General features: G+C 39.7%; 1 protein-coding gene across 1 annotated transcript in view; it reads right to left on the reverse strand.

The window, feature by feature from the left end:
- Positions 1-23011, reverse strand: part of slc35f1 (solute carrier family 35 member F1) — a 411129-nt gene that overhangs the window by 56159 nt on the left and 331959 nt on the right. The window contains exons 6-7 of the mRNA XM_028797802.2: positions 15756-15808; positions 12387-12541 (exon numbers count right to left, since the gene is read on the reverse strand). Of these exons, the coding sequence (XP_028653635.1) occupies positions 12387-12541; positions 15756-15808 (208 nt within the window). The remainder of the gene's footprint in view (positions 1-12386; positions 12542-15755; positions 15809-23011) is intronic.

Raw genomic sequence — 23011 nt, forward strand, 5'->3', positions numbered from 1 at the left:
TGAACCTGAAATCAGTTATGCTATATTAACAAAATGAGGCTATTACTGAGAAAGCAACCTTTGCAATTCTGTGTAGACTACACACTGTCTTAATGCATTACTCCGGAAGTGTCAAATATTTCTGCAACAGTTTTAAACATATGTTTTTGTATTTTGGAAAAGGTATTAAGTGTTTGTCAGTGGGGTTTAGCCATGTTAGCAATGCTACTAGTGGTGGTTGAAGTGGCTCCCTACTCACTCAAGTGCTTTGAGTAGTGAGAAAAGCGTAGTATAAATGTAAAGAATTATTACTTTATATGGAACATGTTTATAGTACAGTTCAGTTCAGTTTGTTATTTGTCATTCCAGGCATATCTAAAATCCAGTGGGATGAAATTGCGTTTCTCAAGACCAGAGAATGTGCAGAAAAGGAAAGGGCAAAAAAAAGTAACCACAAAAAAGTAAATGAAAACAATACAAAGACAGAGTTAAATTCATAAAGTCCAAACAATACCCGAGTTAAAAATATAAAATAGTTAAATACTACAGTTAAAAATAATTATGTGTATAAAAAACTGGCTTGTCATGTGCCTGTTACTGAGAGTTTTAGCAGTCTTATTGCCTGTGAAAGAAGCTATTGAATATTCTGGTTTTTCTTCATTTTATGGAATGATATCTCCTACCAGATGGCAAGAGATCAAACAGTCGATGAGAGGGATGTAAGGAGTCCCACACAATAAAGAGGGCTTTTTGCTTACATCTGTCCTTACAATTGTCCTCAGTGGAGGGGACAGAGACCCCACTAACCCTCTCATCCATCCTCACTACATGTGGCAGAGACTTCCTACCAGGCACACTGCAATTTCTGTACCAAGATGTAATGCAGCTCATTAGGAAACTTTCAGTAGTGCCCCGGTAGAAGGTGGTGATGATAGGAGGAGGGATTTTCATTTTCCTCAGCCTCCTAAGTAAGTGTAACCTCTGCTGAGCTTTCTTGGCCTCGTGTGTCATATTAAGTGTCCAGGAGGGTTCCTCAGTGATGTAGACACGCAAATATTTTGTGCTGCTGACCCTCTCTACAGGAAAATCACTGATATGCAATGGGAGGCATTCAGCCTTTGTTCTGAAGTCCACAATCAACTCTTTTGTCTTGTTGACATTAAGGGACAGATTGTTGTCCCCACATCAGCTCAATAACTGTTCCACCTCTGCTTTGTAAGATGTTTCATCTTCATTACCGATAAGTCCTACTAATGTATCGTCAGTAAACATAATGATCTGATTTGTGCTGGATTTGGCAATATAGTCATGTGTTAGCAGAATTAACAGAAATAAATTTAGCACGCAGTGTTCAGTTTGATGATGTGTGATGTCTTAGGCCGGAGTTATACTTCATGTGACGCGACGCATGCTGCAGCGGACGCTCCTGCTACGCAAGCGTTGAAGTGTTTATACTTGTGCGCGTACTTTACGTAAATCTGGAGGAATCCGCCAGGTGGTAGTGTGAGATATCATCACGGCGAGAACAAGTTCGGCTTCTCTGTGTTGTGAATTGCCTAGAACACCCATTAAATTCAGATGACACCATACCGCAATATCTCTGAAAAGGATGTTTATTGATTAAATCCAGGGATGTGTCCATTCCAGCAAGCATTGGGCACGAGTGAGAAACAATCCCTGGATGAGGCCTCGGCTCATCGCAAGGTGAATACAAGCACACACATACACTTGCGTAATTTTAGCGGCACCAAATCCCCAAATCAGTATATCTTTGGAAGGAAACTGGAGCACACTGAGGAAACCCAGCAGGAAAACATGTAAACTTCAGGCAGGGAATATCAGCAATGTGACTCCCTGCAAGACAGCTGTGCTAATGCTCCGCCACTGTGTCACCCCATGTGTGTAATTATTAATAGTATTCATTATTTAAACGAAATTACCGATTTATCTGTAAAATGTAATATACATACTTTAATGCTTTTCATCATGAAAGTGATATCAAGTATAAATCTAAGGATTCTAAATGTGCAGAGAGTTGGAATATCATACATTTAATGTGCTCAGTGTGGCGATCTATTGCTGGCGATTTGCTGCTGTCAGGAGCAGAGGAAGCCCTAGAAAAAAAGATAGCACAGAAGACGGTATGTGAGAATTTTAAAATGTATCGTGTCATTACGATCGGGAATATGCGACACTCCATGAATACATCTGTATGTCGCCATTTTGCTTCACCACATCGAACCATTCATCAAACATCGAAGCGTGCAAACCAATCTCGTAGGATCTGCAAAGCGGCTTTCTGTCACAAGTAGATAGTAAACAGAGACTCTGACGTCACATACCAACTTTTAGCACACTGCGCCTCCCGACTTTTTGCTGGTACTGCAACTCGCGCACACGTCACGTTAATTTCTGAGGACCTGCTCAGAGGACTTATCAAATGAACGCTCAGAACACGTGGCAGCCATGATGCGGGCACGTACGCGTTCTGAGCGTGAAGTATAAATGAGCCCTTAGCATCAACACATCCGGCGCCGCCGTGAGTGGCAGCCTTTTCAGCAGCTCCGTGTATGACTGTATATGTATGTGTACTTTTCTACTTTTATTTTTCTATTTTTATTTATTGATCACTCCTATTACTTTATTTTATGTGGATTCGTTCCCTGGACACACTTACTTTTACAACGTGGGCATGGATTTTTACACGCCGAGACTCGCCTATTCAAGTACTCAACTTCGAGCGCTGAGAACAAATGCCAGTGCCGGTGTGGTTCCATATTTACCTGACGAGGTAAGAAGGCGGTATCGTGGCAGCAGAGCCGGCACTAAGCTAAAAATGAAGCGGCTTGCGAGAAAGTGGCGTTTCAAGCCTTCGGTGCCTTCTGTGATTCTGGGGAATGTAAACTCAATCTCAAATAAGATCGACGAACTGGCTGCGCTGGTGAAAAATGTCAGGACCTACAGAGAATGCAGTTTGTTGTGTTTTTGCGAAACCTGGCTAAATAACACCATCCCAGATGCCAACGTGGAGCTACCCGAGTTTACCACAGTTAGAGCGGACAGAGATGCAAGTACCTGTGGGAAGCACAAAGGAGGAGGACTCGCTCTCTATGTTAATACACGGTGGTGTAACTCTGGACATGTTAACGTCAAAATCTCCAGTTGCTGCAGGGATATCGAACTGTTGGCCGTAAGTTTACATCCCTACGACTTGCCCAGAGAGTTTGGACATGTCATTGTTGTCATCGTGTACATCCCTCCTCGGGCGGACGAGGAGTCAGCGAGTGACATCATCCATTCTGCTGTTGCTAAGTTACAAACGCAGCACCCTGAGGCGCTTGTGCTAATCGCTGGAGACTTTAACCATGTGACGCTGGACAAAACATTACCTGCATTCTCCCAGTATGTGGACTGTAACACCCAGGGAAATAAGACTATTGATTTACTGTATGCAAACGTTAAAGACGCATACAGCGCCACCCCGCTGCCTGCGCTTGGGAAAGCAAATCATAACCTGGTTCTGCTTCAGCCTCACTATAAACCAAAAGTGAGAGTCCTACCTGTAACTACACAATCATTCAGGAAGTGGACCCCAGAGGCTGAGAATACTCTGAAAGAATGTTTTGGAACTGCAGACTGGGATATCCTGCAGGGATCTCATAGTGAGAACATTGAGGAAGTTGTTGACTGCACTACTGACTACATCAACTTCTGTATGGACATTGTAGTTCCAGTAAGAACAGTACGCTGCTATGCTAACAACAAGCCATGGATTACAAGTGACATCAAGGGCCTTTTGAACCAGAAGAAAAGGGCTTTTAAAGACGGTGATCAGCATGAGCTCAAGCGCGTGCAGAAGGAACTCCGAGTCCAGCTCAGGGCGGCGAAGGAGCAGTACAGGAGAAAGCTGGAGCAGAAGTTGCAGAATAACAGCATGAAGGAAGTGTGGGATGGGATGAAGATCATCACTAGCTGCAGCTCGAAGCGGGGTACCACCATCAAGAGAGACGTGAAGAGAGCAAACCAAATGAACAACTTCTTTAACAGGTTTGACCACCCTAACCCACTCTCACACTCACCTCGGAGTATTGCACCCTCCACACATCCTTCTGCTGATACCAGCATAGGAAAGACATCCCCACCCATAATTACAACAGCGCAAGTGAGCAGAGAGTTGAGGAGACTTCGTGCTAGCAAAGCAGCGGGTCCAGATGGAGTATCGCCACAACTGCTGAAGGTCTGTGCATCGGAGCTGGGGGGTCCTCTACAGCGCATCTTCAACCTGAGCCTGGAACAGGGGAGAGTCCCGAGGCTTTGGAAAACATCTTGTATCACCCCAGTCCCAAAGGTATCACGTCCTTGTGAGCTGAATGATTTCGGCCTGTTGCTCTGACATCACATGTGATGAAGACCATGGAGAGGCTGCTGCTTCACCACCTTAGGCCACAGGTTGAACACGCCCTTGACCCTCTGCAGTTTGCATATCAGGAGAAGGTGGGAGCAGAGGATGCCATCATCTATATGCTACACCGATCCCTCTCTCACTTGGACAGAGGCAGTGGTGCTGTAAGAATTATGTTTCTAGACTTCTCTAGAGCCTTCAACACAATCCAACCTCTGCTCCTTAGGGACAAGCTGACAGAGATGGGATTAGATTCATACCTGGTGGCATGGATCATGGACTATCTTAAAGACAGACCTCAGAATGTGCATCTTGGGAACTGCACGTCTGACATTGTGGTCAGCAACACAGGAGCGCCACAGGGGACTGTACTTTCTCCGGTCCTGTTCAGCCTATATACATCGGACTTCCAATATAACTCGGAGTCCTGCCATGTGCAAAAGTTCGCTGATGACACTGCTATCGTGGGCTGCATCAGGAATGGGCTGGAGGAGGAGTATAGGGACCTAATCAATGACTTTGTTAAATGGTGCGACTCAAACCACCTACACCTGAACACCAGCAAAACCAAAGAGCTGGTGGTGGATTTTAGGAGGTCCAGACCCCTCATAGACCCAATGATCATCAAAGGTGACTGTGTGCAGATGGTGCAGACCTATAAATATCTGGGAGTGCAGCTGGATGATAAATTAGACTGGACTGCAAATACTGATGCACTGTGCAAGAAAGGACAGAGCCGGTTATACTACCTTAGAAGGCTGGCGTCCTTCAACATCTGCAATAAGATGCTGCAGATGTTCTATCAGACAGTTGTGGCGAGCGCCCTCTTTTACGCAGTGGTGTGCTGGGGAGGCAGCATTAAGAGGAAAGACGCCTCACGTCTGGACAAACTGGTGAGGAAGGCAAGCTCTATTGTTGGCATGGAGCTGGACAGTTTAACATCTGTGGCAGAGCGGAGGGCGCTCAGCAGGCTCCTATCAATTATGGAGAATCCACTGCATCCACTAAATAGTATCATCTCCAGACAGAAGAGCAGCTTCAGCGACAGACTGCTGTCACTGTCCTGCTCCACTGACAGATTGACGAGATCGATCCTCCCCCAAACTATGCGACTCTTTAATTCCATCCGGGGGGGTAAACGTTAACATTTAACATTATACATAGTTAGTGTCTGTTTTTCACCTGCATTATTATCATTCTTTATTTTAATATTATTTATTGTATCAGTATGCTGCTGCTGAAGAATGTGAATTTCCCATTGGGATTAATAAAGTATCTATCTATCTATCTATCTATCTATCTATCTATCTATCTATCTATCTATCTATCTATCTATCTATCTATCTATCTATCTATCTATCTATCTATCTATCTATCTATCTATCTATCTATCTATCTATCTATCTATCTATCTATCTATCTATCTATCTATCTATCTATCTATCTATCTATCTATCTATCTATCTATCTACTGTCTGTTTTCTTTCTGACAAAAAGTCCAAGATCCAGTTACAAAGTGAGGTGTTCAATCCAAGCAGAGATAATTTCACTATTAGCTGCTGGGGGATGATTGTATTAAAGGCTGAACTAAAGTCAATAAGCAAAATCCTGGCATCCAGGTGGGGTAGGATAGTATGTAGGGCAAATGTGATTGTGTCATCTGTGCACTGTAAGGGGTCCAGTGAAGGTGGAAGGCTAGCTTTAATGTGATCCATGACTAGTCGTTCAAATCTCCATACACACCACTTCATGCGTGTCCTACCCCAGTCAGCTCTATCAACTCTGGAGATCTCTACAGATGTCTGTAATCTTCCACAGTCTTTTAAAGATTGCACTTTATGGTCAGCAGCATCTCTCAATCATACCTTAATGTGAGATGCTCAGGACACTCAGGATGAACACAACAATAACAACATGCAGTTTTTTCCAGACCTAGGGAAGCTGTGACATCTATGCGTGCTGCAATTTGTGTTGTACCAAAAAAGCCGCCACCAAACGAAAAAAATTCAACATCAATTCAATAAAAACTAGTCTATATTTTAGAAAGTGTAGAGTTCACCAGTGCAGATTATTGACGCTTGTCAGGAACACTTTCTGTGTACCCTCTTGACATTTAGGCGCAAGGCAGGAATTAGCCTTAGCTAGAGCATCAGTCCATTGCAAAACACCTTCACATGCTTATACTAGTATAATTTAGAGATTCTGATTAACTTAATCTTCATATCTTAAAAATGTGTGATGAGCCCAAACAAAAAAGAGGGGAGAAAAGTGTATAATCAATACAGACAGTGACCAGGCTGGGATTTTAATTGAGTCTCGTGGCGATGTGAGGCAGTTGTGCTAACCCCTGCACCACCATTCTGCCTCAGGACTGCTGTCTTGCAGTGATTCAGTTTTGCTTAAATACCATGCAGGCTGTTGTTTATGTGTTTGTATTGGCTGCTCACAGCATCTGTCAAAATGTCTTGGCATTAGATTAGCACTGCATGCAGAATTTAATCATAGGATGATGTAATGTATGCTATGGAAATCATAGGCTTTGCCCTTCTGATATTTAGAGGTCATTCGCTCTGGTATTTACCAGAGGCCAGCACTACCTCAAATAACAGCAAGAGGTGTATAAATAAAGTATTTCTTCCAAGTGAATCATTGTTTATTCCCGACTGTCGACTGTGACAGGTAATGCATTCAAGATGGTACAACCGCCAAATTCAGGGAGCAGGAGCCACTTGGGTTGTACTTATTTATTTCTTAAAACAAACCCATTTACTTTAGGTCTTTAGAGTATGATTCAATATGTCAATCACTGGACTGGTTTCGGTTGTCTTGTTCTGTCACATGTAAGGCAGCAGCAAAAAAGATTTTAATAGTGGCACGTTTATGTATGCGAGGCACCAGAACCTGTTATCTTTGAATCTGCTCTAAGTAAGCATGCCAAAAAAAAGGTAATTTCCAAATAATACAAGTCTCTCCTGCCATTGCTCAATACCAAAGTCCAGATACACTGATACAGGGAGGGATCACTGGCATCAAACTGATTTGAAAAAGACAATAATCTGATTTTATGGTAAGCAACTATCTGCACAAGTCTTCCAATTATATTTAACCCATCATATAAAGTTATAAACCATATATATTTTCTTTTCAGCACCAATATTGAAATCTGCTGCTTTTGAGGGCAAATTCTCTTTATACAAAATCATCTTTTAGTAGTGGAGTGTCACTGAGTAAAGAGCACATCAGCAACTACCCCTCAAATATGATGTTCATCAACTCAGTCTTTGTCCCGGAATTACTTTGCATTAAAATCTTTGCTGTAACAAAAATCTTGCCATGTGAAAAGAAAACACTAGAAACTGAAAATTACATTCATGATAAGAAAAATCTTTTCCCAAATGGGCATTCATTTTGGATGGTACAAAAAAAACATGAACCCTAGCAAGGCTGGAGCTACCTGACAATTAGGGTCTAATGCCTAATATACAGTAGTTGCGATCATTTTAATTTGGGGAGGTGTGTCCAGGGTACAATTTTCAGCTGAATTACAGCGTGTTTTGCACAAATTGAAAACGAATGAATGTTGTGAACAATCAAATTCCACTCCTTCCCTGAGATATTGATAGTGGTGTCTCTTTCTCAGCACTGCTGAAGATAGTCTAACAGTAAGAATTGGGACAATAATTGATAAAGTCTGCAAATGCCGCCAATATTCTTCTTCTTACCAGTTAAAATATTTTTGAGCAAGAGTGATGGTGGTGGATTAAGGAAACAAAGCCACTTCATTTTCACAACATTCTTAACTTCTAAATAGAAAAAGGATTGTTTTGAAGGAATTCCTTGTTTACTACAGAGAAGTGCAAAAGGTGCAAAAATATTACACATCTATACAAAGATCTCTGAAGGCTTACCTAATGTCTTAAAAGACTTGAATGCAAAATTATCCTGTAATGGAACAGCAAACATCAGTGTCTTTCCTTATAGTGTCTTTCCACATTAGTTTCTTGTTTTAAGTGAGTGAAGTACATTCTGATTACTAATAAAGTGGTGATAATTATTAATGACTGGAGCACAGAGAACAGCGTACCGAGAGGAATTCTTACAGGATTTTCTTTCTACATCCAACCAGGCCAATGCACATTCAGCACTGACTTGTTCTTTTCATTGTCTCAAATTACAAATATTCACAGTCTAGTAGTGTAGCTGGGAAGAGTGGTTTCTGCTTTCAATCTGTGTAAAGTTGATCTTTTAACATGTAGTCTATTCATCTTCTAATACAAGCAAGCTGATAATAGAACTGAGAGTTTTAAAACTGGATTTATGAATAATTATAGGAATACTTCTGCAAGAATATTCATTTTAGCTATATTAACTCTGCTTGCTAGAGAGAGGTGAAGATTTGACTATCAATTGAAATCTTATTTAGTGCTTTCCATCAAACTGCCTAAAGATCTTCTGTCTTTCAAATAGTTGAACTGTTTTGAGACAGTCAGTGGACAGTCTTCTACTATACTATGCCATGCAAATGAGTTTATTGGTAAAAACACACTTCTTTCCAGATTAATTTTAAATCCAGAGATTTTGTAAAAGTCATTTGATACATTTATTAAGATCGGCAATGATACACATTAGTGATGAAAAGAATCATAGGAGATATTTTTTGTACCATTCCTCCCCTTATAATTCCCTTATAAATTAAAAATGGCTTTAATTAAAAAAAAAAGTCATAGTTAAACACACAAGCACACAGAAAAGTAGGTGGCTGTGTGGCACAGTGGTAATAACTACTAACTCAGGTCTTCTTGTATATAGATTTAATTGCTAATAATTAATTGTCAATACAGGAGTAGGTAGTCCTACAGATCCTCCAAGAGGCTGATATTAGCGGGCAACTGGCTATGCGTGTGCGTGAGTGTGCTCTGCAATGCCTTGCACATACTGATACCAAGACAGGCTCCAGCTGCGGGCAAAGTCAGTAAAGAAAATATATAGATCATTGGATAAGTATGAAAATTAAATTAATTAAAACTGTCATTCCCATACGGGCGTCACGGTGGCGCAGTGGGTAGCGCTGCTGCCTCGCAGTTGGGAGACCTGGGGACCTGGGTTCGCAGGGTCCTCCCTGCGTGGAGTTTGCATGTTCTCCCCGTGTCTGTGTGGGTTTCCTCCGGGTACTCCGGTTTCCTCCCACAGTCCAAAGGCATGCAGGTTAGGTGGATTGGCGATTCTAAATTGGCCCTAGTGTGTGCTTGGTGTGTGGGTGTGTTTGTGTGTGTCCTGTGGTGGGTTGGCACCCTGCCCGGCATTGGTCCCTGCCTTGTGCCCTGTGTTGGCTGGGATTGGCTCCAGCAGACCCCTGTGACCCTGTGTTCGGATTCAGCGGGTTGGAAAATGGATGGATGGATGGATGGACGTCATTCCCATTAAAAATGTTGGGGTTATTTCAGTCCATGCAATTACTGTATACAAGATGCAGAAGAAAGTGCAGTAAATATATAAACATGGCATGAATTTTGATGATAATAATTAGCACTTGCAGATGTCTTTAAACAACCTTTTCTTCAGATTTGAAGAGAAAGCAGTGAATAAAGGCAATGCAACAAAGAATTCTACATCTTTGTCTATAATTGCTATACATGCTAAAGCCTAATAAATTACGCACTTAAAGCAGCAATCAGAGAGGCACAAATACACATATGGAAAATCCTCAAAACAGTATTTCTTGGTTTCATAAATCCATTTATTTTTCACAATAAATTTGATTAATGTTATAATTTTCTAATATTATTATTTACCAATATGATCTCTCAAACATCCATTCATCCATTTTTGTTAACGCCTTTATCAAATTCAGGGTTACTGTTCTCCAGTCTATCCTGATAGTGTTGGTCACAAGGAAGAAATCAACCAACCTGCCAAGAATCAACATTTGGACCATCTAGTGATTCTGATTTTCGTCTGTAGCCTTACAACTTGATGAATGATTATAGCTTCTTTGTTTACTGATCCTAGCTTGAATATCAGCAATTCATGTGAGCAGCATTTTTGCACAATCTTACATTCATTTTAAAATTATGCTGTAATTGATCATTACATTTTTATGAGCAAATCTTTATGAACATAACAATTACATTTTCTCCAGATAGTCTTTTTATTGGATGTGCACCTTTATTTACCTTGCAATTCTAAACTAGACCCTATTATAGACTTGCATCCCACCCAGAGTTAGTTAATGACTTTCACCCAAAGCTATCAGAATAAGTTTCCTATAAATCTGTAAAGTGGAGTCATTGAAGATATTACTTCCCTCATGCTGTTAATATTTGGTTAATAATGGATGCTGCTTACTGTATATTTTTTGAAACTCACTTTAGCAATCTAGGTTATAATGTAAACCAGTCAAATTTATTAAAGATTAGACAAGACAAACAGGGCAATTTCTTTATAGAATAACCTCACTCATTACTATTTAATGGATTTGATGGTTTAATGAAACTTACATTTATTTCTTGAGTGACGAGTGTTTATCCAAAATAAGTTTACAATCTTAAACTATGTGACATACTTAAGTTCACACAGTATGAGTAGTGGGGACTGAAGATGCTACATGCTGTATATTTTACAATTGTTATGTATGCATGTTAGAGGGTCATCTTCCAGGCTTGGCAGAGCACTATGCCACCCTAGGACATGAGGGGGCACAATCGCTGACTATCTGGTCTCCTTTTCTGCTAACAGCTCAGAGAAGCTGGTCATGTAGGCAACTGACTCTGCCCCTTCTGGTCCATGGACTACACGAGCAGGATGCTCTCGTAAGGAGGTGTCTCATTTAGATATGAGCAACCTGCCAGACGGCACTCCATCCTGAGGCCTGACCGCTCTTCAGAGCCTTTTCACAGCAGCCTGTGGTTGAAATGGCATTTTGTTACCTTTTGTGCCATCATGCATCTGCTACTTTGTTCGAAATTATTATTTCAGTAAATAGGGTGATCCAGTTTGCTCCCCAACATTTCATTTGTACTTGTGCATTCCTCTCAGTTGTTGACTCAGTCTAAGGACTTAGGGACAATGCCAACATCCATGCTATTTTAAGCAGAATACACAAGCTTTAACAGGAAAAATGTTTAAGATTACTCTTTTGAAAAAGCAATCTGATTTAAAGCTGCCAATCACAATAGTGAGTTACAATGTTTCACACAGTATCTTTTAGCTCAAATGTTCTTTTAAAACATTTTCTGCATTCACTGAAACCCACACACAAAAATTACAAATAACAAAAATGTTAAAATTGTTATTTTTCTGCCTTTATGACCGCAAATTATTATACATCTCAGACTTTCCCAGATAATTTGCTGCAACACAAATTTGAACTAGCTCACATTCCCATTAGTCTTCTGCTTGCTTACATCGACAATCAAAAAAAGCAACATTACCTGCTAATAACCAATTACCCAAAGGTTACAACATCAAGGATGCAGTGAAAATAATATCACTTTTGAAGCTGCTCCAGATAGTCAACATGCACACTACAGTCATTTCAAGGTCCTTTTAGAGACTGCACTGAACAGCTACATTTAAAATATGTAGCATAAAAACAACACAGGGTGTGAAATATCCCAGAAACAATTCAAGAACTACTCAATGCTTAACAATTTTCTTTAGGATGTTGCATACGGTGGCTTATGTAATGAAAGAGTCAGTGAAAAGAAAGCTGTTTCAAGATGGCTGCTTGTCTGATGCAGATACACCATATCAAAGTATTAGGATGCAATCACAGAGAAATGAGATAGGCCAGCAATGCTGCTATGATGTGTGCAGTTATTTTAGCACTTATTACTTTTAACTAACAGTACTGTAAGCTCACTGTCCAAGGCTTTTTGTACAGAATATCATAGTTAAACCAAAAGACTGATTTGGGAAAAAGAATGTGAACTGAAAAAGTATGGAGAATATCTGAGGTTTGTGCACTTTAATATAAATGATTAATGATGATAAAACAAAGCCTCACCTTGTACTGGAAAAGAAATAAACCACAAAATAGGCTGTACAAATCTGCTGTTAATAGAGAGAGGTTGACAGCTGTAGCACTGGTCCTTTTGATGACCACTGGCATGAAACTGTAGAGCCCAAACATACAGGCACTGAATCCAATATACAAAAGTCCTGGGGAAGATAAGAAGAGAGTTATTACGGTGCTTTCTGACAGATCCGCTTCTCAACGTTTTGACATCTCCACATCCTTCCTCCTTACTGCATTAAGCTGCTTTCATAAACAGGTCAATGAAGTTCAGCCGATATTCCCCTTGACAAAAAGAAGCTGGGGAGGCTTGTAAAGCTGTTAGAAATTACAGCAAACACCCCACTGTTCTAATTTTAAGAGGCCAGAGCAGATTCTTGTCTTAAATGAATGATGCAATTATTTATCAAATACTTATCTAAGGAGACTTGCTAAGAACAGGATCCACACAATATAACTAAAGTTAACTATCACATCAGTGTATGTATTAGTGGACAAAGGAAGCAGATTAAACCATGCTATTTGGTATAATATAACTATGTACATAACATTTATTTCTAATAATTCAATCCTGCAATATTTGCCAGTGAAATGAAATTTGCCAACAATTTTCAAAGTACTAATTAGATATACAGTATCAATGACAAGTTGCATTTAGATTCAAGTGATAATGAAATGAAGACAAGGTACTATTTGAAAAGTACAGTAAAAAAGTATAAATGTATTTGTTAAAGTGTGTACATCATGCCGTAATTCCTTATTTGTGCTCCCTCCACCCGGCTAGCTCCCCGATTCCCATGACCCTTAAAAAGAACAAATGTGGTTAAGAAAGGCAATAGATGGGCAAACATGATAACATGTCAGGTGAATAAGGTGAACGTAACAATGAAGCATCCTTCATTAGAATAAATACTGGCACGGAATGGTAACGTTACTGACATTTGTTTCCTACACTCTTTTCTCATTGTTTTGAAAGTTATTCTGATAATCTCGACCGAAGAGCTTTTCTCTCCACTTCCATTTGCTTAGCATTAGTTCTTCTTATGGCTGCGCTCCTCCACTTGTCTTGCCCTTCACTTTTTATTCTTCACGTATTTTTTAATTGTCCTGTGGTCATTTGATCTATTTGTTTCCTGTTATCATGTAATCAGTTTGCTGCTAGTCTCAAATTGACTTTGTTTTGTGATATTTCAACACATAACAGTCATTTGTGACTATGCCATTAACTCAGCTACACTTTGTGTGTCAGTGTTCCTAATTTGTAAGCCACTTTCACCAAATTCTCCTATAATTTGCTTTTTGTTACATTATCCTGCCATCTCTGTGTTAATGTATCTTTTATATTCTGTCTAACTTAATTTCTGACACTTTCATTAAATGACTTTTTCCTACATCATAATTTAATCACCTGGAATTTGCACCATTTGGTATCTTTAATTCATTGTTCACATATTCCTCCAATAGTCAACAAGCTCTGAAACCTGAAACACTGGTGAAAGTATTTTTTGACCAACATCAGTGATGCCAGAGGATGTGCAACATTTTCTTCGTTTTTGTGAGCATAACTTGGGATGGATACAGAAAAATGGCTCACTTTTTAGCTCGTGGACTGGACTCAGCAGTGCAGCAACAAGTGCTAGTAGTTTATTGAGCTCTTTAAAAAGATTACAAGATTAAAGTGACATCGAAATGACAGTCTCTTCAGATGTGGCATATAAGCATCCAGCTAAGCATGGTGTATACGTCTGCACACATCAAAATATCCATCCATCCATCCATTTTCCAACCCACTGAAACCAAACACAGGGTCACGGGGGTCTGCTGGAGCCAATCCCAGCCAACACAGGGCACAAGGCAGGAACCAATCCCGGGCAGGCTGCCAACCCACCGCAGGACACACACAAACACACACTAGGGACAATTTAGAATCGCCAATCCACCTAACCTGCATGTCTTTGAGGAAACCCACGCAGACACGGGGAGAACAAGCAAACTCCGCGCAGAGAGGACCCGGGAAGCGAACCCAGGTCTCCTAACTGCGAGGCAGCAGTGCTACCACTGCACCACCATGCCACCCACATCAAAATATGCAAGATGTAAATAATTTGGAAAGGTTTACCAAAAATGTTTTTTAGAATAAAGCCTTTGTACACTCTTAGAGCAATACATGTTCTGTTAAGTTTTAGTGAAGTGCTTTATTATTCTTTACATGCACAATAGCTTGCAATCACACCGAGTTTCCTGCAAAAAGCGACAGACTTTTGTGCATCACATACTGGATCAACAGATGACAAGGTGCCAGTAAACTGCAGGATATATTTTTGAAAACCAATTCTCACCTGACTGCACACGTGTAGTTACATGTCTTTAGTGAAGAAACAGCATAGCATTTTTAAGTCTTGTGCACTAGCTTTAAAAAGAGAAGTAATGCCCATCTTTAAATTTAAGAAACATGCCTCCACTTTTAACACAAGACCTGCACTTAGGGGACATCTTCAGGACTCTGATAATGTAAGGAATACCACCCTGACACTTCCACCAACTCCATCTCCCATTCCATCTGCAGTTCAATATCAAGTGACTCAGCTTCCTCTTCTGCCACAAAGACTCACCCTCTCCAAGTCGGAAATGTAATAAACTTGAAGCCACCAGAAGTGGGCGTTCATTTGAGGACCAGCTCTTTGGGGGGACAGAACAAACCCTCAGATGTTCTTTATTATAATCAGTTGTTTGCTATTTTTATACCTGGATGTTTATTTTGTTTGGCCAGTTTTTCAAGACTCGTCATTAAAAGGGTTACCAGGTGGTATACAAGCCCTTTACATGGTTAACATTTCTTTCTTAAATCCTACAACAGTTAAAAGTTCTGTAGAAAGATGAAGTGTTTGGGCTGTCATATATTACATAGCACCAGAAAACAAATGTATTCAAAATGTGTTATATTTACATGAATAAATGACCCCACACCCAAACACAACATTCATAGCTATTTTGAAAGTAACTTTATATATAAAGCAAGTGATAAGACAAGCTCTTTTACTTGGTAATGTCTGCCTTTACCTAGGGGATTCCCTTTTCTCTGAACCAATAAAATTACTTCCTATGAAATTCTCCTGATCCTGAGACACCCATGAAAAGTAGAGTAGAGCAATTTCTCTTGCTGACACATTCATTTGCAGAAGCATTTATTTTGTGCTGGGCTCTTTCTGTAACTCTGAAGAAATGGAAGTCTAAGCAGTAGTGCAAAGTGGGATTAAAAGTACTAAACAAATCTGTGACGTAATAAATTCTCGTAATTTCCTTTTACACAACCCACCAACTGGAAAGGTTGGACTGAAACAAGAAAAATCATCAACTTACCTATCTGCCAGTCCCATGGTACTTTTAATAGTTCCTTATGTTCCATTATAGCTCTATAATGAAAAACAAAACAAGACATAATGAAATAAAATAAGATCAGGCTACAAAACAAAAGGAAGAAAGCAAAACACAAAACTTGGCACTAAATCTGAAACATTTAGTGGGGCTGATGGTTGATGGCATGCCTAGTGTTACATTCTGTTCAAAACTATAGTGACTTACAAATCTATCTGTATTCAAATGAATATACAGTAATCCCTCGCTATATCGCGCTTTGACTTTCGCGGCTTCACTCTATCGCGGATTTTATATGTAAGCATATCAAAATATATAACGCGGATTTTTCTCTGCTTCGCAGGTTTCTGTGGACAATGGGTCGCTTTACTTCTGGTACATGCTTCCTCAGTTGGTTTGCCCAGTTGATTTCATACAAGAGATGCTATTGGCGGATGGCTGAGAAGCTACCTAATCAGAGCACACAGTTAAGTTCCTGTGTGCTGATTGGCTCAGCGACGGAGTGCTGCATTAACCAGGAAGTCTCATCTCAATCATTCAGCATTAATGTGCTCCTGCTACTGCTTCAGGGGCCGTGTCCAAGCGCCAACAGAAGATGCAAATGATTGCAGAAAAGGTAAAAGTTTTGGATATGTTGAAGGAAGGGAACAGCTACACCGCTGCAGGACACCATTACGGCATCAATGAGTCCACGATTCTTTTTATTTAAAAAGGAGGAAAAGCATATAAGATCTACGGCCACAGTGTCCTTTAACCAGGGTGCAAAACGAGTTGCAAGTGGACGTGATAAGGCAGTAGTCTGGATGGAATCTGCTTTAGGGATTTGGATTGAAGACTGATGGAAGAAGAACAACTGCGGTGCTACACAGTCGCCTGAAGAGGCTCCTTTAGAAGAGCTGTAACGCTATCCTTTGTTGTGCAGTAAAATTAAACTCATCGTTATCGGACAAGTCGTCGTGTCATTGTTGGTGAGTAATCATAATTAATTATCTATGTACAGTACTTATTACATGTACATAGTTTAGTGTCACTGTACACACATTTTACTGTATACAATTTTTCTTGCATTGTACGTATTTATTGCTGGTGGCCTGTCTGTCGCAATGGCTGTAACATATGTGATATCGGAGATGCTCGATATCTTTAAAATAATATTTAGGTTTTACTGTATATAAATTGTGTTTACATACATAATTTCAACGAATCTTACCTAATATCTAAGAGAATACAAAGGGTTTATTCTGTTTAATTGTGCGGGAAATGTTTATAATAGTGTGGGAGAGTTTATAAGGGCTTAAAATATATAAAAATAACCATATGAACATATGGTTTCTACTTCGCAGATTTTCACCTTTCGCGGGGGGTTCTGGAACGCAACCCCCGCGATGGAGGAGGGATTACTGTACTGTAGTTATTCTTATCATATATATATATCTATATATATAAAAGCCAAATACCACTGACTCACTCATCACGAACTCTCCCGAACCATGAGGACTTAGGACTTGAAATTTGGAATGTAGGTTACCCTTGGCCCATAGGTGCTCGCTAAGAAATGGTTTTAAAAATTTCCCGTTTGTATGTCTGTCCGCTTTTCAGGAGAGAACTACTTAACGGATTTAGATCGGGCTTTTTTCTATAATTTGCTTGAACATTCCGTTGATTTTGCGACTTTCTCATCACACTAAATATCATAGTTGCTTGCAGGAGCGATATGTTCACGGTAATCCGAGACAGAGGCTGCGGGCCGAGGGGAGGGAGAAGAGTGACGTCAATAGTAGAGAGCTGGGAGAGGGCGTCCTCACTGTCCTGTTTCACTAATACTAGGGCGAAGCTGTGGGGGATGGCTAGTATATACACTATATATATATATATATATATATATATATATATATATATATATATATATATATATATATATATATATATATATATAAAAATATATTATTCTTCTCTGTCTACAGTATTTATGCACGCTTCACCCTCTATGACAAAACAGCCTGCTATAATTCAACACGCTACAAATGTTAAGGACATCATCACCATTTTAAACTACAGTCATCTATAGTTCCACAAATGTTTTGCCCACCACACCACACAACATATACCACATACTGTATTGTCACTTATAAATATAGCATATTGAGCTCATTTTTGCATTTAGCTTATTGAGTAAATTGGTTTTAAGTATTTATCTAGTGTTTTTTGAATACTGAAATTAGTATTAAGATTTTTAAGAATTCTTTATAAAGCAAAATTTTAATTGTTTTTGGATGTAATGAAGGGCAATATTATAGTTTATTGAATTGTTAAGTATAGCATTTAAGATAATTATTGATTTAAGTCATTTAAGACTGATTGTTAACAAAATAACGTTGCTTAATTAAAACATTATACTCATGTTCTGTTTCAAAACTCTGATGAAGATTTAACAGTCCTTAACAGCAACCTAAGACATTGCATCTTTTTATCCTCCAGGACTCATTTGTTTAAAGCAAAATATAGACATTCATTCAATGAAAATATTTATATGCTACGGATTTTTTTTATGTAATACGATTCCAATGCATAATTTTGTATAATATCTTGGGCTGGCAAAATATGACAGTTTCACCTGCCTTAAGTTAAGATAAAAACAGAAGGATTCCACAAAGAATGGAAGACTGTATTATGTTCTTGCTGAAGAGAATACTCATGTGAGTCATCTTTATGGTTTAGCTAGAGGCTAATCATCACTGAAGCAAGATGCAAGGTCTCCTGCTATCTAAAAGATAATACTTCACCTAAAGTTAGCACACCTAATAATTAGGACAGTACCAACCTCCTGTGGTTTTCAAGTATGTGACCTGATTAAGATGTAATGCTGAATGTCATATATGCAAGCATCTATAATGTTTTGTATACTTTGTATTCAACTACATAATTCAAACTAAGAACAATTAAAACAGTCCTCCTCACTCATATTTTAGTTTTTTTTTTTAATATTTTTTGCTTTCTGACTTTGTGGTAGATGGCACTTGTAAAGCAATAAAATATGAACTCAACCACATTTTTATTGTTTTCTATCAATATCCAGTTTGAAGAAACAATGCAAGTGGCTAAAAATACATGCATGTAAAGAATTTTAATTTGAGTCTACAATACACTGTAGCATAATTTGAGAAAAAAAACAGTACTATGAGAATGAAAGTCTTCCTTGGGTAGTAACTTAAAATACCTGTGCCCAGTTTTTTCAAAAATAAGTGAATAAAAGAATTTTGCGAGCAGAATACTTCTTAACTAGCCAACCCGTGGCGTAGCATACACCGCATAATTATTTATTGACTAGACAAAGAGCCCGTTTCGACAACGTAAGATGAAACGGGCATGAGTGCAATAGTAGTAAGTATAAGCACCACAAACCTGATATAGGTGTATTGAATGAATGCATAATTAGGCCTGGAGCTGTAGTCGAAATCGCCTTTCAGGCCTGTATAGCTTTAATCGAAGTCGCCTTTCTCTTTGAATTTTTGCAGCCGTAAATCCGCCGCCTGCCGCGATGTCAGTCTCGATAGGTTATTCGGACAGCTGCACAGAAAGCTTCGGACAGACGTGAGTGAGTGAGTGAGTGAGCGAGTGAGCGAGTGAGTGAGTGAGTGAGTGAGTGAGTGAGTGAGTGAGTGAGTGGACTGGTGAATTATATATAAGATGTGTGAACACTTCCTGAAAAACACAGTTGTCCAAATGGGGTGGGTTTGAGGATACGACTGTGAGTGAATGAAAAGATGGAACTCTGGAGAGAGCAACATACAATTGTCTGTGACTGAAAACTGGCTCTGTCTTGCGTCTTACCTGCCATGGTCGGCCGCCTTAGTGAATTATATACAGTATATAGATAGAAGATATTACCATAGAATGCACAGCGTAATAGTAAACTAAATGTAAAAACATTGAATAACACTGAGAAAACCTTGAACAACAGAGAAAACTTAACACTGCAAGAGTTCCCGCTATAGCACTACGAACCGCTCGGTAAAAGCACTTTTTTAATGAGTTTTAAGCACAAGGAGAAAAATTAACATTTGAAAAATCCGTAATTTAATAAACCACCAAGAAAAGTAACATCACAACAATGCACACTACGAACCAATCGCTGTAAACAGAAGTGAAAACAAAATCAAGCCCGGTGCATTCTTTAACTGCCTTCTCTGCCGTATGCATCCATCCCCCTCTCTCTCGCGCTGCCTGTGTGTGTGTGTGTGTGTGTCTCCCTCGCGCGCCTGTGTGTGTGTATCACTCTCTCGCGCGCGCACCTGTATGTGTCGCTCTCTCTCTCTCTGGCTCGCTTGCTCGCTGCACAGGGAGTGCACAGGGAGAGACTGAACACGTGCGGAAATCAACATGGCTCAGAGGTGCATGTGGATTGTAGCAGAGACGAAAGCGACTGAGGCGGTGTTCGGTGAGTTGTTGCGTCCGGGCACATGAGCAGGCAGTGTGAATGCCTAGAGAGCAAGGGTGGACGGGGGCCGGGGAATAAGGACAGTTTGTGAGTTAGCAGCTGCGATAGTTTTACACTCTAGTACATTGCGGTGAATGCTGGTGACAGTCAGACAGGCGGGCGGGCAGGCGTTCTCATTCCATGGTCTTAGAGTTGGTGGGCGTGGCTCTGTGAGTTGTCGTCGTATCCCATGGTCTTAGAGGTGGTGGGCGGGGCTCTGTGAGTTGGCGGGCGTGGCTATGTCGTGCGTATCCCATGGTTGTCTTGCATACCCTGGTCGGCTGCTTAGTGAATTATATATATAGATAATGTTTTCATTGAAATGACATATGTACAATTCAGTCAACAATGTAAGCATGCCCTAATTGCTAAGAGGCTGGAAAATGTTGGTCTGTTGGTTCAGTTTTCACCCTTGACTTTTTTAATGTCCCTGAGAAAATTTCACCTGCCTGTGCTCTAAATGTGTACAGTGCCATTGTAAGAAAGTATAATGTGAATACATATAAATTGCTGTTATAGATTCATCATGAAGACGGCAATATAAAATGAATAATGTCTGAAGGCAGGGAAAATCAATAACCAGGTTCGATCTGTGCTTTTGTGTTATTTGTAATGTAACCACAAATAACATTACTTCTTAATTTAATACACTTCTGTGATGTCATTTCTTAATGTCTACTTCCACAAAGAAATATGCAACTCCTTTGATTTGTCCTTACTGCTCAAAGCTACAGAGTCCTGGCCTTGAACCCTAGGAAGTTCTGTGAAGACTGAGAATTCGCTCCTTGTCCACATGGACTTTCTTGGGTTACTCTGCTTTTCCTTCCACATGACAAAGATGTACATGTTAGCCTAACTGACAACTAATTTTGTCTGGAGTGTCTGTGTGTGAATATACTCTGTTGTCAAGTGGCCCATGGTTGATTTATGCCTTGAGCACAATGTAGTTGAGCGTCCTGTGACTGTGAACTGGATATGCAGGCTACAACAAGGAAGAATGGCTTTGTCTAGTGCTATGATGTCCATCTTGAATGGCAGATGCCAAAACTGCACACAATATTTCAGATGAGGCCTCCAAATTGCATTATGTGGCTACTGCATACAACCTCCTGGAAAGACTGAAATATTTGAACCTTTTCATTGCAAGCAAACACAGGTTAAGAGGGGACAAGGCTGAAGTGTTTAAAATTATGAAGGGAATTTGAAAAGTGACTCCATGTTGTTACTCCAGAATTTATTTTCCAGAAGTCTTCCAGAGTTTTTCTTCACACAAGGGACCACAGAAACCATACCATACCATTATCTAAAGCCACTTAATCCTGTGCAGGGTCACAGGAGAGAATCATAGAAACATGGAATAAAATACGAAGTAGTGTGATAGAAAGTTTGATTTTAGGGACCTTAAATCTCCACTCTATTATACTTTGGAGGAATTATGTGAATGGGATTGGCAAACTTGTTGGGATGAATGGTCTGTCATTGTCACAATTGTTCTAATGCTCTCAGTATATGTGCTCTACAATTTAACATTTTATTCACCTGTACTATATAATCGCAGCTGTCTGCATAAAGAGACATACCCAGTGTGGTGCTGTGGTTAAGACATTGGACTTTTAAGGTTGCCAATTCAATTCCCACCTGCAGCTCACAGTGTAGCCCTCAGCAGTTTACTTAGCTTGACTAAATTCCTGTTGTGGGGAGACCTTTTTAAAATGACTCTTCTGTGACAAAATGCTTTAATTCAGAAACATTGGTGGGTTTTCAAGTATGAATTGCTCATTTCATGCTTATCCTTGGCTAAACTAGAAGTTTTGATTCTTTTAAGCTTTGTATTTTGGACACGCCACAATCCATTTCAGGCCCAACATTTGGACTGTGTTAACTGCCAGTGAACAGCCACAAACCTTTGACATCTGGATTACAAATGCCCACAGAAGCATCTCCTTTTACGTGGTGAGCAATAGGAGAATAGGAGTGCAGGAATAGCTCTAAACACTGCAGGTGTTGTGCTTTCTGTTGACTGAGCGTTCTCTCACTCAGCCTCTTACCTTTTTTGTGAATCTCTCGTGGCCTGGCCTTTTCAAATTTACTTGTGTTATTGTGGACTAAGCCTTAGCCTGCACATATAAACAAGTCACTTTGCCAGTCTGTGCTCCACTGTACTGCATTGTATGGAATATGCTTTGAATTAAGTTCACATCCAATCTCAGCCTCTTGCTCTCAGTGGAAACGTGAAGCTGAGTTCATGGTCACTGGGTAAGGTTACAAATTACAGACATGGGTAAGATAAAATGTATAATAAAACGTTTTTTATATCATTATTTCTTGTTTGAATTTGAATTGCAAACAGCAAATCTGGCAGTATCTTAATATACCACTACTGGTGGTGTAATCTGTATATTTTAAATCACAATCAATATTACACTTGCATATTAAGCACTTTATAACCCAAACATAAAATGCTTAAGTAAGGTATGTGCAGCTACTGATTCTGATCTCATCTACATACCACAAGACAGATAAAGTAAATTAATGACTGCTCATCTTTAAAAATGCAGATATAATTCATGCAAAAGACTTCTGTAAGCTTCCACCAGTTAAATGACAAGGACATTAAACTGAGACAAATTAAATTCATTTTTTAAACTAAAAGGCACTGTGCAGCAATAAGACTTAACTTTGTAGACATTTAAATCTTGGAAAAAATTATACAAAATCACAATGACAAAACATATTTAAAAGGTGTAAGACTAGTTAGAGGATA

Source organism: Erpetoichthys calabaricus, chromosome 3 (assembly GCF_900747795.2).
Source record: "Erpetoichthys calabaricus chromosome 3, fErpCal1.3, whole genome shotgun sequence".
Classification (NCBI taxonomy): Eukaryota; Metazoa; Chordata; class Cladistia; order Polypteriformes; family Polypteridae; genus Erpetoichthys; species Erpetoichthys calabaricus.